This window comes from Peromyscus leucopus, chromosome 15, assembly GCF_004664715.2.
Source record: "Peromyscus leucopus breed LL Stock chromosome 15, UCI_PerLeu_2.1, whole genome shotgun sequence".
Lineage (NCBI taxonomy): Eukaryota > Metazoa > Chordata > Mammalia > Rodentia > Cricetidae > Peromyscus > Peromyscus leucopus.
Genome location: NC_051076.1, coordinates 83,416,266 through 83,431,996, shown reverse-complemented (window position 1 = coordinate 83,431,996; position 15,731 = coordinate 83,416,266). Strand labels below are relative to the sequence as shown.

General features: G+C 46.7%; 1 protein-coding gene across 1 annotated transcript in view; it reads left to right on the top strand.

Moving 5' to 3' along the window:
- Window positions 1-4,787: 4,787 nt before the first annotated feature.
- Bcl2 (BCL2 apoptosis regulator) overlaps window positions 4,788-15,731 on the top strand; it is a 176,022-nt gene continuing 165,078 nt past the window's right edge. The window contains exon 1 of the mRNA XM_028883379.2: window positions 4,788-6,891. Within this exon, the coding sequence (XP_028739212.1) occupies window positions 6,316-6,891 (576 nt within the window). The 5' untranslated portion in view covers window positions 4,788-6,315. The remainder of the gene's footprint in view (window positions 6,892-15,731) is intronic.

Genomic DNA, 15,731 nt, shown 5'->3' with positions numbered 1-15,731 from the left:
TCTGAAAAGTGTCAGACAAGTTCCTCTCCTCGGCCTACTGCACCTTAAGTGCTAAGCCATTTATTTGAAAGATGGGGAAAATTCAGTTCTCTCCTTTTGTTTGTGAACCATCCCCCCTGTTCCTGCCTGGCTGCTCTGGAGCTGGGCTCTGAACCCAGAGCCTCACCAGGGCCAAGCCACTGCACCCCAGACCCTTGCATCCCACGGAGACTTAGTCTAGTTCATGCCTAGTTGTAGAGGTTGTGGCTTCTTATTGTGTAATGTGTTTGCCAGGCTTAGGATCCACCGTAACTAGTGAGGAGAGTTCTGGGTTGAGTTAAGGTTGATTTGCTTAGATCTGATGAAAGTGTTTCCCAATTATGACAAGAATGTCTAGACAGAACACACTCAAGTGTGTGAGCAGTCACGGGAGGAAAAGTCTGGGCCTGAGTGCACTGGAAACACCGCCATTGGGTGTGATGCGGTACTTGCACACGCATGCCATTGCACTGCTCTGCACAAGCGTCCACGATGCACACACCTGTGAAATTAGAAGCTGCCACTCTGGCCTTCATTCCAGGCTTGTGAAGTGTTCGTTTTTTAAGTGGTTCCTTTTATTTAGGTTTTATGGAGTACCAATCAGTCTCAGCCTCTCTCTGTCTCTGTCTCCCTCATTCATTCATTTTGTTTACAGATTTATTTTCACTCCATTTGTGGTTAATCTGAAATAACCCAAATGGTTACTTTTAAAATTCATCTTTCTATTGTTATTTTTTCTCAGTGAAGGGTCTCTCCTTCATATTCAATTAAAAGTTGCATAGCTGAAAAGATTTGATATAGACTTCTATTAGTCAATGTTATGTTCATTCTAGAATATTCTTTTTCAATTTCATAAACTTGGGGAACTTTCAGATTGATCCTCAAGAGAATTTCCTGAATAATGCTGCGATGCACTGACCAGCAGGGGGCGAGCCTGGCAACGAAAGCTTTCTGTTTATGGGAGAATGAAGGAGGAAGACCGGCCTTTCAGACACTCGCGACACCCCACTCAGGCACTCCCGACACCCCACTCAGACACTCCCGACACCCCACTCAGACACTCCCGACACCCCATTCAGGCACTCCCGACACCCCACTCAGTCACTCCCGACACCCCACTCAGACACTCCCGACACCCCATTCAGGCACTCCCGACACCCCACTCAGACACTCCCGACACCCCATTCAGGCACTCCCGACACCCCACTCAGTCACTCCCGACACCCCACTCAGACACTCCCGACACCCCACTCAGACGTGCAACACCCCACTCAGACACTCGCGACACCCCACTCAGACACTCCTGACACCCCACTCAGACACTCCCGACACCCCACTCAGGCACTCCACTCAGACGTGCGACACCCCACTCAGACACTCCCGACACCCTACTCAGACACTCCCGACACTCCACTCAGACACTCCCGACAACCCACTCAGTCACTCGCGACCCCCCACTCAGACGTGCGACACCCCACTCAGACACTCCCGACACTCCACTCAGACACTCCCGACACCCCACTCAGACACTCGCGACCCCCCACTCAGACGTGCGACACCCCACTCAGACACTCCCGACACTCCACTCAGACACTCCCGACACCCCACTCAGACACTCGCGACCCCCCACTCAGACGTGCGACACCCCACTCAGACACTCACCCACCCCACTCAGACACTCACCCACCCCACTCAGACACTCGCGACACCCCACTCAGAAACTCCGACACCCCACTCAGACACTCGCGACACCCCACTCAGACACTCCCGACACCCCACTCAGACACTGGCGACACCCCACTCAGTCACTCCCGACACCCCACTCAGACACTCGCGCTTTTTCCTTCTAGTAGGATGCAACCAGACAGGGTTGGTCCCTGAACTCGGGTTCTAGGAGGTAGAAGCCACCTTGGGAAGTGGAAAGGCCACAATACATGTCCACAAGGTCTTAGTCACTTGTCCCTAGGCTGTTGGTCAAGGCCAAGATGCCAGAGAAGGACCTAGCCCAGGAGAAGCCGTAGGTGGGAGTCAGGGAGCATTTCTTTCCCCGGGAATAGGGAATCCTTCCGTTCTGGCTGCCCCCTTTGCAGAAGTACAACCACCACCCGCCTTGTCCTCTCGTTTCCTCTCCCCAGTGCTGGGTATTAAAAGTGCAAAAGCTTTCAATTCCTCCAAAGTAATTTGGGGGTGGTTAAGACATGAGGCTCCCTAAACTGTTTTATAGAATTAGCACTATTTCTATTTCTGTGAGAAAGTGTATCTCAGAGCCTCCCTCAGGCCACCTCTCCAGCAGTGCCATCCAAAGGAGCGGTTCCCTTCATTCCCTGAGGAACAGACTTGTGTGAGGACACCAACCTCACAGGACAGAGGGTGGTCTGGTAGCTAACAGGGTGAGATGAATGACCCCCCCCCCAAAACTGTGATGTGCTGTATATAAAATGTACACACACACACACACACACACACACACACACACACACACACACACGCTTTGGGGGCTGAGGATGTAGCTCAGTTGGTACAGTGCTTGCCTAGCATACACAAAGCCCTAATTTTAACCCCACCACCACACAAATGGGTCATTGTACATGCCTGTAATCCTAGCATTCTGGAGGTAGAGGCAGGAAAATTAAGTTCAAGTTTATCCTTTATTGCATAGCAAGTTCAAGGCCCACCTGGGCTACATAAGACCTTGCCTCAAATAAATAAATAAGTTAATAAATAAAGGTAGAAGGGGAGCGCATACTCCACAGTGCTGTCCTCTGGCCTCCACGTGTGCGCCATGGCATATACTCCCCACCACCTCATGTACACACAAAAAAATTTTAATGTAACTAAATAAATAAATACATACAATAAAAACTAAATCCCTTTAGACTTGGAAGGAGGAAAAGCTGATGTCTGAGTGTGTTTATATACCTCATAGTAGGCATCTTCTTGTTTCTATGACCACAGTAATCCAGCAACCCCTTGGTACTTGTCCACCCTTCACATGTGGTTTGTCCTTGAGCCCCACGCAGCAATCCGCTGTGCTGTGAATGAACAGTTCTTGGTGCTTTATTTATGTATCCATTCGATCTCTCCTCCCAACTGTTCATACTGGTGACAGTGTTTTCTGGGGTGAGGCCCTCTCAGGTTGGCTGCTAGTCAGAGCTGAGGACATTCGGAACCTTACCTGTCCCATGTTAGGATCGTGGGCTTGAAAGATGGAAAGCACTCTAGGGTCCAGCCTCCACCCAGTGCCTAGGAAACATGGTTACTGAATTATTTTACAGCTCTCAATACAGGCTGCTCTCTCTCTTCAGTGGTCCACTGAGAATTAGGGCTGTCCTTGGTCACCAAGATGGGTTTGCGGAGATGCAAGTTAAAAGGGCCTAGGTGCTCATGAGGTGTTCTCAACATACCACTTGGGATTCCCTTGGCTATTCTTTAACAAGCTGTGGGCTGCCACCCAACAGGGCCTGTGGGCCACCAGCAGACTAAGAAGAGACAAGAAAAGACCAGACTCTGAGCAGCATGCCTTGCTGGCTCTGGACTTCTGCCCTTCAACAGGTGTGAGGAGTACTCAGACCTAAGTTACATCGCTTGTGGTATTGGACACAGAAGCCCTAGGAAACAAGCATTCTAACTTTAATTATTCTGATTATTTCATTTGCAATTTATATAAGGAAGACTGCTGGAAGTCACTGCTCTTCACCAAGAGTAGCACGGGTACCACTGTTCTGGGGTCAGTAATCTCTCTGGCCATTGAGAGCTGGTAACATCGTGTTTTTGTTTGTGTATACTACCCACATGGTTAGCTGAGGTTCTGTATGATTTCATACACATACTGCGTGCGGTTGTGCACAATACACATAGTTTAAGAGGGTCCATGTGACTGTAGGTACACTACACATGCTTAGCGTTGGCTACCGTGCACATTCTACACACACAGTTTGGAAGGCTCCATGCAATTGTGCCCACAGTGCTTGTGCATTAGGGTTCATTCAAGTGTGCACACACTGTACACAGAAAAGGTTCACATCACACACAAAAAGGGGCCATGGGACTGTGCCCGTGCTACACTGGCAGTTAGGAAAGGTCTGTTTGATTGTGCACACCCTACACACATGATTAGAAAGAGTTCCTGGGACTGTGCACACAGAAAAGGTCCGTGAGCCTGTGTACTCAACACACACAGAAATAGGGCCATGTGGCTGTGCACACTACACATGCAGTTACAAAAGGTCCAAGCAACTGCACACACGCACGTGCCCCCCCCCACACACATACAATGACTGCACACACTACACGTGCAGTTAGAAAGGGTCTATTGGATTGTGCATACCCCATGCACGCGGTTAGAAAGAGTCCATGTGAGTGTGCACACACTACACAGAAAAGGTCCATGCGATTGTGCACACAGTCCACGTTAGAAAAAAATCCATGCAATTGTGTACACCCCACAGTCGGTTAGAAAGGGTCCACGCGACTTGCCACTTGCCCGGCCCTTGCTATGGGCGCGTCCACCCAGCAGCCAGTCCCACAGGCCCGAGGAGGCCCTTTGCACACCCACCGAGCCGCGGCAGCACGGGAGGCCCGCGCCACCCACCGTCCCGAGCCCAGCGAAGCCCGCGGGTGGCCGCCACCCAGGCCAGTGTCCGCGGCCCGGCGCGCACTCCCCCGGGCGGCCGCGGCGCCTTTAACCGGGGAGGCGGGCGGGCGGGTGGAGGCGGCGGGCGGGCGCTCAGAGGAGGGCTCTTTCTTTCTTCTTTTTTTGAATGAACATGACGTACTACAGGAAACCAGGCGCTCCGGCGGAGAATGAAGTAAGAGGCCGGGCCCCCAGCCCCGCGCCCGCCCCCTTCCTCCCCGGACCGCCCTCCCGCCCTGCGTCCGGGTCCCCGCAGAGCAGCCGTCGCCGCCACCGAGGTGTCCGGGCCCTCCCCGGCCGCAGCAGTCACCGCCGAACCGGCTGCGCCGCGTGAGCGCGAGGAGGAGGCGGCCAGCGCCGCACGGAGCGGAGGAGGAGAAAGGGTGCGCAGCCCGGAGGCGGGGTGCGCCGGTGGGGTGCAGCGGAAGAGGGGGCCTGGGGGGGGGACTTCGTAGCAGTCATCCTTTTTAGGAAAAAGAGGGGGGGCAAACCCTCCCCCACCTTCTTCTCCCGCAGCGCACCACACACAGCGCGCGGGCTGCTCGCTCGGCACCGGCCGCCCCAGCGCGTCCCTGCCTGCATTTACCAAGCTGCTTTCCCCCCCATTTTTCGGAAAACGCATTGGCCTTTCGGAGTTTAATCAGAAGAGGATTCTCGTCCCCGTTCCCCCACGCTCTTCCATCGTCCCCCTCGCGTGTCTCTCTACCGTGGAGGGCTGAAGCAATCCGGTGGATACCGATCCATGCCTGCGCTCGAGCGTGTGTGTGCGAGTGCAAATTGCCGAGAAGACGGGGAAATCACAGGACTTCTGCAAATGCTGGACTGGACATTGTAATTCATCTGCCGCCACCGCTGCCTTTTTGGCCCCGCTGTCGTGCTCTTGAGATCTCCGGTAGGGATCCCAACGGGTTGACATTTTCAGTGAAGCAGAAGTGTGGGGACGCAATCTGGAAACCCTCCTGATTTTTACTCCACCTAGCCACCCCACCCCACCAACTCCTGGTTCATTGCAAGTTTCAAAGAAGCTTATACAAGGAGACTGCTGAAGATCGCTGGTGTCGTTGCCTTATGTATTTGTTTGGGTTTTACCCAAAAAGAGGGAAACTTGACAGAAGACCATGCCATCCTTAAAAAATACAGTAAGTTTTTTTTGCACAGGAATTTGGTTTAATGTAACTTTCAACGGACGCATTTGAATTTTTTTTTTTTTTACTTTAAGTGCATTCGAGCAAATTTAATTTCCAGACAGTTCAATGCATTCTCTTTAGCGTGTAACTTGTAGCGGATATGCCCTTCCTCCTGTGAGTATATAAAGGAGAACACACCTGATTTTAACTTGCTAGGTCGTCCCGCCCCCCTCACCTTTCAGCATTGCGGAGGAAGTAGACTGATATTAACAAAGCTTAATAAATAATGTGCCTCATGAAATAAAGAGCCGAAAGGAATTTGAATAAAAATTTCCTGCATCTCATGCCAAGGGGGAAACACCAGAATCAAGTGTTCCGCGTGACTGAAGACACCCCCTCATCCAAGAATGCAAAAGCACATCCAGTAGAACTGGATTATAACTATTCTTTCTTTCTTTCTTTTTTTCCTTTTGGGGCCGTGGGGCGGGAGTCTGGACCAGAAGTGCTGTTGGTACCTGCAGCTTTTTTCGGGGAAGGATGGCGCAAGCCGGGAGAACAGGGTATGATAACCGGGAGATCGTCATGAAGTACATCCATTATAAGCTGTCACAGAGGGGCTACGAGTGGGATGCGGGAGATGCCGACGCCGCGCCCCTGGGGGCCGCCCCCACCCCTGGCATCTTCTCCTTCCAGCCTGAGAGCAACCCAACGCCCGCTGTGCACCGGGACACGGCTGCCAGGACGTCGCCACCACGGCCCATAGTCGCCACCGCTGGACCTGCGCTCAGCCCGGTGCCACCTGTGGTCCACCTGACCCTCCGCCGGGCTGGGGATGACTTCTCCCGTCGCTACCGTCGCGACTTCGCGGAGATGTCCAGTCAACTGCACCTGACGCCCTTCACCGCGAGGGGACGCTTTGCCACGGTGGTGGAAGAACTCTTCAGGGATGGGGTGAACTGGGGGAGGATTGTGGCCTTCTTTGAGTTCGGTGGGGTCATGTGTGTGGAGAGCGTCAACAGGGAGATGTCACCCCTGGTGGACAACATCGCCCTGTGGATGACTGAGTACCTGAACCGGCATCTGCACACCTGGATCCAGGATAACGGAGGCTGGGTAGGTGCATGTCTGGCTGAATGAGTCTAGGCTTTGCTCTCAAGGCCGAGATGCAGAGGTTGGGGTGTGAGTGGATCCTGGGTCAAAGTGAGCCGTTGAGCCAATGAACTAAAATGGAGTTTTAAGGTATGCTTCCCCGAGCCCCTTCTTGTGGTCAGATCACTCCCCGCCAACACTGTGCTAGGTCCTGCCTGCAACCTGTGAAAGAGCAGAGGTCCAGCATTTTTGATCTAGTAGGATTTGGAGATAAATGGTATCCCTCCAGTGACTCCCAGAGTTACATAAAGTCTGAGTAGCTTGTTGCAGATGTTTTGGGTCCTGTGGAGGAACCAGACCTCCAGCTTTTACTCTTGACCTGTGCATCTTTAGCTCTTCTGGTGGACTGGCAACTGAGAAGGTCCAACTAGACAAACAGGCTCCACCAGAGGACGCAGGCATACCTTTTCCGACTCACTTGGGAACATTTTCCCAAAGAAAAACAATACAGCCCCCTTTCCTGGAAATCATAGCTAAGCTTGTAAAAAGGTAAGCTGATATTCATGGATGTTTGTGGACTCCGGTCTGTGCGGCAGTCTTGGTGGGCATGGTGTATGCACCCTGAAGAACAGGCTGTGGGTGCTCTGGTCCATCAGCGAGTCTGCAGTGGCTCCAGACTGCCTTCTGTAACTCACACATGATTTAGAAGTTTACATCCACTTTAATATCCTTGACTGATCTCTACCCACAATCTACATCATTTTTCGATCTCCACTGCTGAGTCGACTTGCATCTAGGGTGTCTGTGAAAGGAATAGTAACACTTAGCTATGAAGTGTCCAGCCCTGACTTAAGTTGAAATGCTTAGTATCCATAGCTTTGGTGAGTGTCTATGGGGTGATAGTTTTCTGGTATCTTGGGAGTTCAGGCTTCCATTATTTTACCATGAGATTTAAGCTTTTCCCTGGTTCTTTGGGGGTAGGGGGTGGGGAGCAGACTCAAGGCTTGTTATACCTAAAATAATTAAGATATGAAAAAGCAATAATTATTGTCTGACATTTTTTAAAGATTTTGGTTTAATGAAAAGGATTTTCATTGTAGTTTTGCCTTGGATAGTCTCAAGAGATGACTAATTTTTCTTTTTATAGAACCGAACAAGAACAAAAAGTCTATAATTGACCACACATAAATCAAATGCCTAGAAACATATTATGTTTTTACTACAGTTTGCAAGATGTGCTAATATTTATGGGTCCCAAAAAGAAAAAGCCAAGAAAAATAGATGATTGATGTGAACATCTGATCTTATTTGGCCAAAGTTGACAAAATATTGATGGCACTGTTCAAGGTTTAAAAGTAAAATTAACTCAAATATCCGAGTTGAAATGCCTGAGAGTCACATGCTCTTTGTGAATTGCTTGTTTGTTGACATCCCACATGATCAGATTGTTAGCAGTGCTAGAAGAATTGGCTGGAGAATGGAAACTGATTTCGTTAGGTGTTTAGTTGAGTGGGTGGGCTGATTTTTAGCCACTGTATTCAGAGGTGGGGACTTCAGGATCCAAAAGAATGATTTTAAAGCCAACGTAAAACAATTTAATAGTTTTATTATTTTGTATTTTTATGAAAAAAAAATGTGTTTCTTTCTACTTCAAGGAAATCCAAGGCAGTAAGTGTGTGGTATTGACTATCAGGTTAATAAAAATATGGGAAACAGGACCATATGTTTTTGATGGAACTTCAGATACAAGCTGACCTCTGTTGTTGAGTTGTAATATGTCGACAAGCAGAAGACTGAGGTTTATTTTTAAATGAAGCATCTCTTTTTTGTGCTCGTCATCAAGTTTTGTTGTAGGGCCTGTCTTTGTGGTCAGCAGGTATCTGAGGCTGATAAATGCATAGACTTCGTGTTATGAAGCCTATCCACAATGGCGTGCTGGAAGAGATGATAAAAACCCTCTTATAGCAAACATAAGTCATAGAGAACCACAAATGGCTGGTGGTGAAAATAAGTGTCTAATAAGTTTCAGAACAACACATAAATGGATGACTATGCCGGAAAAGAAAGGAATTGACAAGAAAGGAGTATGCATCAGAAAACAGAACCTTATGTAAGCACTTTGGAGTAAAAGTGGTAGAATTTGAAGCTCTTAGTGATTGGTCTATCATCCTGTGGTTTCAAATGTGTTTTATTAATTTAAATTTTTGTTTTAGGCATTTGGCTTATAGATTTCCCTTTAACTTTATATTACTCGGGATTATACCTCTAGTATGTTGCAAATTGCAGTGACATTTTAATAACAATAGCTAAGTTTCAGCAGACTGCTTATTTTCTTGACATGAGTAAATGATGTGAGTGGTGGGAATAATTTCCCATGGTCAGCGGAGCAGCTCATCTATAGAACTATATAGAACACATGAAGCTTTAGACTGGGAATCAAAAGCAGAGTGTTCCATGGCTGGGGAAGGCTATTCCATGTTTATTACAGAGAAAACAGTCCTTGAAATGACCAGATCCTGATAGAGGGTCCCAGAACCTGCAAATTAAACAAAGGATAAAGAAATAATGGGGTATAAGGCAGAGTTTGGCTTATCCCCAGGTCTGAATAAGGGCCTGTGTGCTATCTAGAGACAGGCAAGAAATTTAGAACAGGGGGGCAGCAGCAATTCTAGAAAATGTCCCAGGCCCTACAGATAAGTAGCATGGGTCTCACGTGGGACCTTCTTGGGCTGAGAATCTCAGGCTTTCTCATCCTTTTCCTGTTTAGTGCCACTGAGTCGGACATTTGGTTTCTCTGTGCATTGAAGTCGGAGCTGCTGACTGTCATGCTTGATTCTTTCTACGTGTGAGTGGGTTATTTGTTTGTTATTTCGTTTGCTTTTTGAATGATCAATCCTGTGACAGATTCTGTAGACCTCTTTCCAGTGGCCACCAGGTCCAGAATGTTACCTGGCATCCTATTTCCCAGATGTCCACTACAGCAATCTGATCTCCAGAAGAAGCAAAGAATGAAGGCACAAGAAAAGTTACACAACCACAATCTACTCCTCTCAAGGATGTTTCTCATGGTGGCTGAGTTTGCATTGGCATTTTTTGGCCTCATTAAAGTGAGATAGCTTTTCTTCTTCAACTAAAGGGAAACTCATTTCTATGTACCCAGTAGAGGTCAGCTTCCTTTTTATTAGGTAGTTAGCAAGTAGTTTCCCCTTTCTGAATACAGTTCACATCCACCAAAACATTTGACTAACTGAAAACATTACCATTCTCATGACAGTGGATGAGCTCCATGAAAGAGCATCATTTTTCTAGTGGCCAGTATCAGCTGCCATGGCCAGTTTTGGCAGCAAAATGATAGGATTAAAAATAGCATTATGATGATCCAGTCTTAAATAATACATTCCCTGATGATCTTTCCTTGGGAAACTGTGTATCTCTGTCTGCTAGGAATCCCATGACTACTTTCAATAATTTATTTTGTAGAAAAGAAAATCATGTTATTGGTCTTAGAGGTTTTGGTCATGTGATGTTGAGTGGTTATGGTTCTGGAACGTCATACAAGTTTTTAGTTCACTCAGTCCTCTGTTCTGTGTTGGAGTTTTTGTTGCTATTTATTATCCACTGAAAACATTTCTTTTGTGTGTCCTATTCTTCTAGTTGTGCTTTCTAAAAAGAGCAGATTGTTCATTTTAACCCCCCTTGATTGAACTGGTACATGTCATATTGCTTGAACTCCATAGGCCACACATAGCTACCACATAACAGAAATCTACAGACAAAGGGGCGGGGGTGGGGGTAGGGTGGGAAGCAAGCCAAATTCTTGTAATTCTTTTTTTTTCTCATCCTTTTCCTGTTTTGTGTCTTGGAGGGATGATAAATCCACGCACGAAGCAGCATGGGTGAGTCTTGGTGCGTCACAGTGGCTCCCACATGGAGCTCCACCTCAGTTGCTTCAAGGACGCGCACTGGTCTTTGTAGCAACTTCGCAAAGGAATGCATTTGTACAAGAAAACAGCACTGTCTTTGTTGTGTACAAGTACGAAGGTCCCCCCCACCCAGAGGTTTATTGAGAGTCAAAGGTTCTGTTAAACCTTTTTAAGGTAATCTGATATTACCTTTTTCAGGTATGGCAGTGACCTTTCGGTCTGGTCACCCCAGCCCCTGACTGTGTAGAGACTCAGTGAGTTCAGCTTCCTATGAAGTTTGTCTTTCATTCTTCTCAGCTTAATTCAGACATGTTCCCTTAACATCTAAGCAGGTGGAGAAGTGTTCAAGAACTGAGTTTCCAGCAGACAAGATGGCAAGTTTCCCATGTGCCAGGCACTTGGGAAGGAAAGCTAACCCCAGCCTGGATAAATCACAGGCTAGGGCTTTCTGTGTCTTAGTGAATGCATAGTAACCAGGAGTCCCATGAGTGAGAGCCTGGACTTAGAAAGAAAAAGGCAAGTCCATGTTTTGCATGCGCTTCAGCCTGATCGTAAAGTTATTTCTAACCACACGGTTGTTCATGTGTGCATCGGGCTGATTTAAATAAGGGGCCAAATGCACATAATTTTAAAAAAAATAACCATTCCACGTAGACATGGGATTAACAGAACTGAAAGGTGGGGGGAGTTCCCTTTTTAAATAGTGATCCACTGAGCACAGTTTATGCACATTAGACTTAACAAATGCTAGTCTACAGTTTTTAAAGAATTTCATTAACATGTTTTAAGGAAAAGACAATCAAAGCTTGCTCTAATTAGAACATGCTAATCTGAAGAAGTGTCTTAAATAATTCTTTCTCTTACACAGAAAGATACAAGTACATTTTGAACCAGACTAGAGACACCCCCACCGCCCCCCACCTTTGAGAAAAAGAAAAGCCTCTCTTTGGCTCTGGTTCCAGTCCTAGTACTATGCTGTTATCCGATGTTCTCTTCTGAAATGTGATTCACAATTCACAGGAATTCGTACTTACTCTCATTGCGTTCCTAAGCAACAATGTACGGTACCCGTGGCCTCTTTCCTTAAATGCAGATGGGGAAAATTTTAACATTAAAAGGTTCTTTTCCTAGCCGGGCGGTGGTGGCGCACGCCTTTAATCCCAGCACTCGGGAGGCAGAGCCAGGCGGATCTCTGTGAGTTGGAGGCCAGCCTGGGCTACCAAGTGAGCTCCAGGAAAGGCACAAAGCTACGCAGGGAAACCCTGTCTCGAAAAACCAAAAAAAAAAAAAAAAAAAGGTTCTTTTCCTTCCCCTAAGGCCTTCTGCAGGTGGCTGTTCTGATGGGGCCAGATGTATAGTGCCAGCACAGACCTCTAGTGAGGTTGATGATGGTTTCTGTGTCTAAGGCTTTTTAGATCTTCTCGTAGGTACCCTGGATATAGCTCCTTGTCACCATGCAACAGTTGAAGGGTAGAATTCACATGGAGAACATGGCATTGTATCTAGAATCTTCCAGGAGGTAGAAGATAGTGAAATCTTCCTAAAGCTACCATATAGCTCACCAGACCCTGATCTTGCCACAGGCAGAGAGGCAGGTGAAGATTCCACTGACAGTGCTCCTCCTTCACTCCAGAGATCGCAAACTCCAACTCCAAGCAGAGAAGAGCATCAGCTGGCATAGTTTTGACTTGCTGGAATCCCTTCAGTGGGTGATTCCAGAGGACTATTGAGCTTTGCAAATGCCTTGACTGCCTAAAGTAAGGTAACCTATTGTAAAGACTACTTCCCCAAACTTGCCCTTCGTGTTTGAAAGGGAATCTCGATGACATGCTGGTGTGGCCACTTTGGTTTGGCTCCTTGGGTGATGCTCCTGGGTGATCTAGCACATTCCATGAGGAGGTTAACCATGGAAGTGAGCACACCTTCCTTTACACATCACATGTGGAGCAGAAACTTCCACAACAAACCAGTAGGAAACATTGCATTTCTGCTTCACTGTTTGTTTTGCCTTTAGGATTTTGGGGCTAGAAAGTATTCCCTTTTTAGTTAATAATCTGCTCTCTGGGGTTTTAGCATCATGAGTCAGAAGCTCATGACTGACTCCCTCCGCTCTTTAGTACATCTCCTGAAAACAACTGGGGAGCCCACTGTGTCTGGGGAAGCTGTAATTTTTCAAGGGAGATTTTTTCCATTGAGACCACAATATTTTTTCTTGTGACAGTCCCAATTACTATATCTCTCCATTTAACCTATCAAAAGGACAGTCCGACTGCAAAAGAATAATGAGGAGTTCGTAGGTGTTAATGTGCTGTACTCCAAACAAGGTCCAAGTTGCAGGTTGTATTTTGTTGCCTGTTTCCAGCTCTTCATAATAGGTGCTAAGACTTCTGCTTTGCAGCATGGTGAACTTTATACTATGTTATTGAGTCTGAAATTGAATTGCAGCCAAGCTTCCTCTCTCACCTATATCTGAAATTCCCAAAAGAAGACAGAACATATTCTTTGTCCTCTTAGTCCAGTGCTTATCATCTAGTATATAATGCACATCCTTATTATAATTAGGGTAGAAATGAAACCAGCTGAGGGTTGTGTCATCAACTGTACACACTGATTTACCACTTAGGGTGGGGGAATAGTTCCATTCGGGAGGGCAGCTCGCCACCTCGCCGTCTAAAGCTCCGGGGCTATCGCTCGCTACTGTTTCCTTTTGGGATTTTTGCCATCATTTTTTTCTTCTTCTTTTTTTCACTGAATACACAGAGAAGAGGTTTGAAAGTATTTTATAACAAAATTGTGAGAATATCGAGGCAGAGCCACTTACTGAACACGGAAATGGCAGCATCTCAAGAGTAAGAGAGCGTTAGAAAAAGGAGCGGCTGTCTGTGAACCTTAACTCAGGTTCCCAGCATCCAGAGCCACAGTGCGCATGGGAGGATTTAAAGCCTCTTGTTATTTAGGAAACATACATACTAGCTTTTTTGTTTTCACAGAGAAAAATATTTATTGGGCACCTGCATAAAAAAAGCTCAGTGCTAGGTGTTTTGGTTAGTAAGTGTTTTAAAGCACAAACATTCAGAGGAGCAAATCGGAAGTAGCCAAAGTCCTTGTCATTTTTAGCTGACAGAGATCTAATCTAGTTAGAAGGCACTACATGGAACATGGAGAGTGCCTTATGGAGGACAGTTGTGAAGCAAACTTTGGAAAATAGATAAGAGATATGGGGAAGGAATATTTAAGGCAGTGAGACCCAGAGTTATCAAGCAGGCCTGTAGAGAACTGGGAGGTCTGGCTTGATTAGAGCATCAAGAACCCCCTGGGAAGAATTTGAGAATGTGGATGTGGAAAGGATCCTGAGACAGAGCAGAATGTAATGTCAGGGAAGACTGATGATGCTTGAGGCTAAACCAGAGCGACCAGGCAGGACATGAGTGGGGTGTGCAAAAGCTGGGGAGGTGGGGACTGAGGAACAGAGATAATCAGAGGACATGAGGAGTACCCCTGGCTCAAACCAAACCAAACCAAACCCAGGACCTTCCAGAGAATGGAAGCCCCCTTTGCCATGGCAAGTAGATGTAGTGAGTTTGACTCGTTCGTCTTGGGCCCTTATGAGGCTATTCAAAGTGGAAGAGCCAGGTAAGCTGCGAGACCTAAGGATCAGGCACTCAAGGGAAAAACTGAGGTGAAAAATGAACGCCTTTATGCCTAAGCTCTGTGGGCTTAGGGGAGCCCTTTGCTCCCTTACTCCCCAGTGGTCCTAAGTGCGACTGCTGGATCTGCCGTCTTTGACTGCTGTTGTTAACACAGCAGCGTTTCCCAGCAGTCTTTATGGGGGTGCTGTGGATGGGGCTTCAGGATCAGCCCAAAGGTTTACTTTTCTGAGCTTGTCTTTCCACTCACAAACAGTAATTAAACTTGAGATTAACTAATGTTGTCCGGCTGGCTGCTTAGGCCTTCCATTTGTCATCTAAATTCAACGGACTTTGGGAGTCTCTGGAACTCCTGTGTGAACTAATTTATCCTATTAAATTCAAGATGGCATCTTGCATATATAAGCAATAAGCATTTTATAATAAAGAATAGGTTTATAAAATGAGTGGATTAATAAAACTATACGTTACAGGCATTTTGGATGTTTAGCTCATTCTAACCAGATAGTGCTGTCTCTTAATGAGTGATGTGTGCCCAGCTATCGCATCCTACTTGTTAATTAATATTTATTAGAAACAAAAGAAGAAAACATACCTATGGTTTCCTTGTTATCCTTTTCTTTGAATTAAGGAAGTATCTCATAAAGATAGATCTTCTGGATTTTACTCTGCAGTTAAACATTCATCAGATATTATTCTGTCAGTGTGGGTATTACTGATGGTCACATTCTATCTGTTTATACAGGGTGATATGCACACAGAATATAGACACGTACCTTCTTTCTTTGCCCTCTCATGTTTCAGATCTAACCCAGACTGTGAAGGTCTTGATGTATGAGATTATTCATTACCTTATCGTTAAAGGATGCAAGGCTTGTGCAAGGTTCTCATAGAAGCAGAAAGGTGGATTTTAGCTCTGATCAGTATGGTAACTCAAATATTAAGAGAATTGCAATGAGCCATGAAGATAAATGATCTTCCCCAATAAAATCAAGCAGCCTACTGAAGCTGGAAGTCAGTTCAGGTCAGCATTCCCAAAGATGAGAGAACTTGAGATTCCATTTCTAAAGACTGACCAATCGGAAGAGCACCAGGTCTGTCACCAAGAACACAACTGGCACAGTAGCTTTGGCTACATTCGTGTTCTGGTTCAAGCCAGCCTCACAGCCTATCTGTGGTTTTGAGAGCTGGAGGAATTTGTGTTTTGAGAACCCTCATCTCTTGGCATAATACAAATGTAAAGCCTTGTTGCTCATCATTTGTCATCTGTTTGAGAAAGATCATATGATTTGTT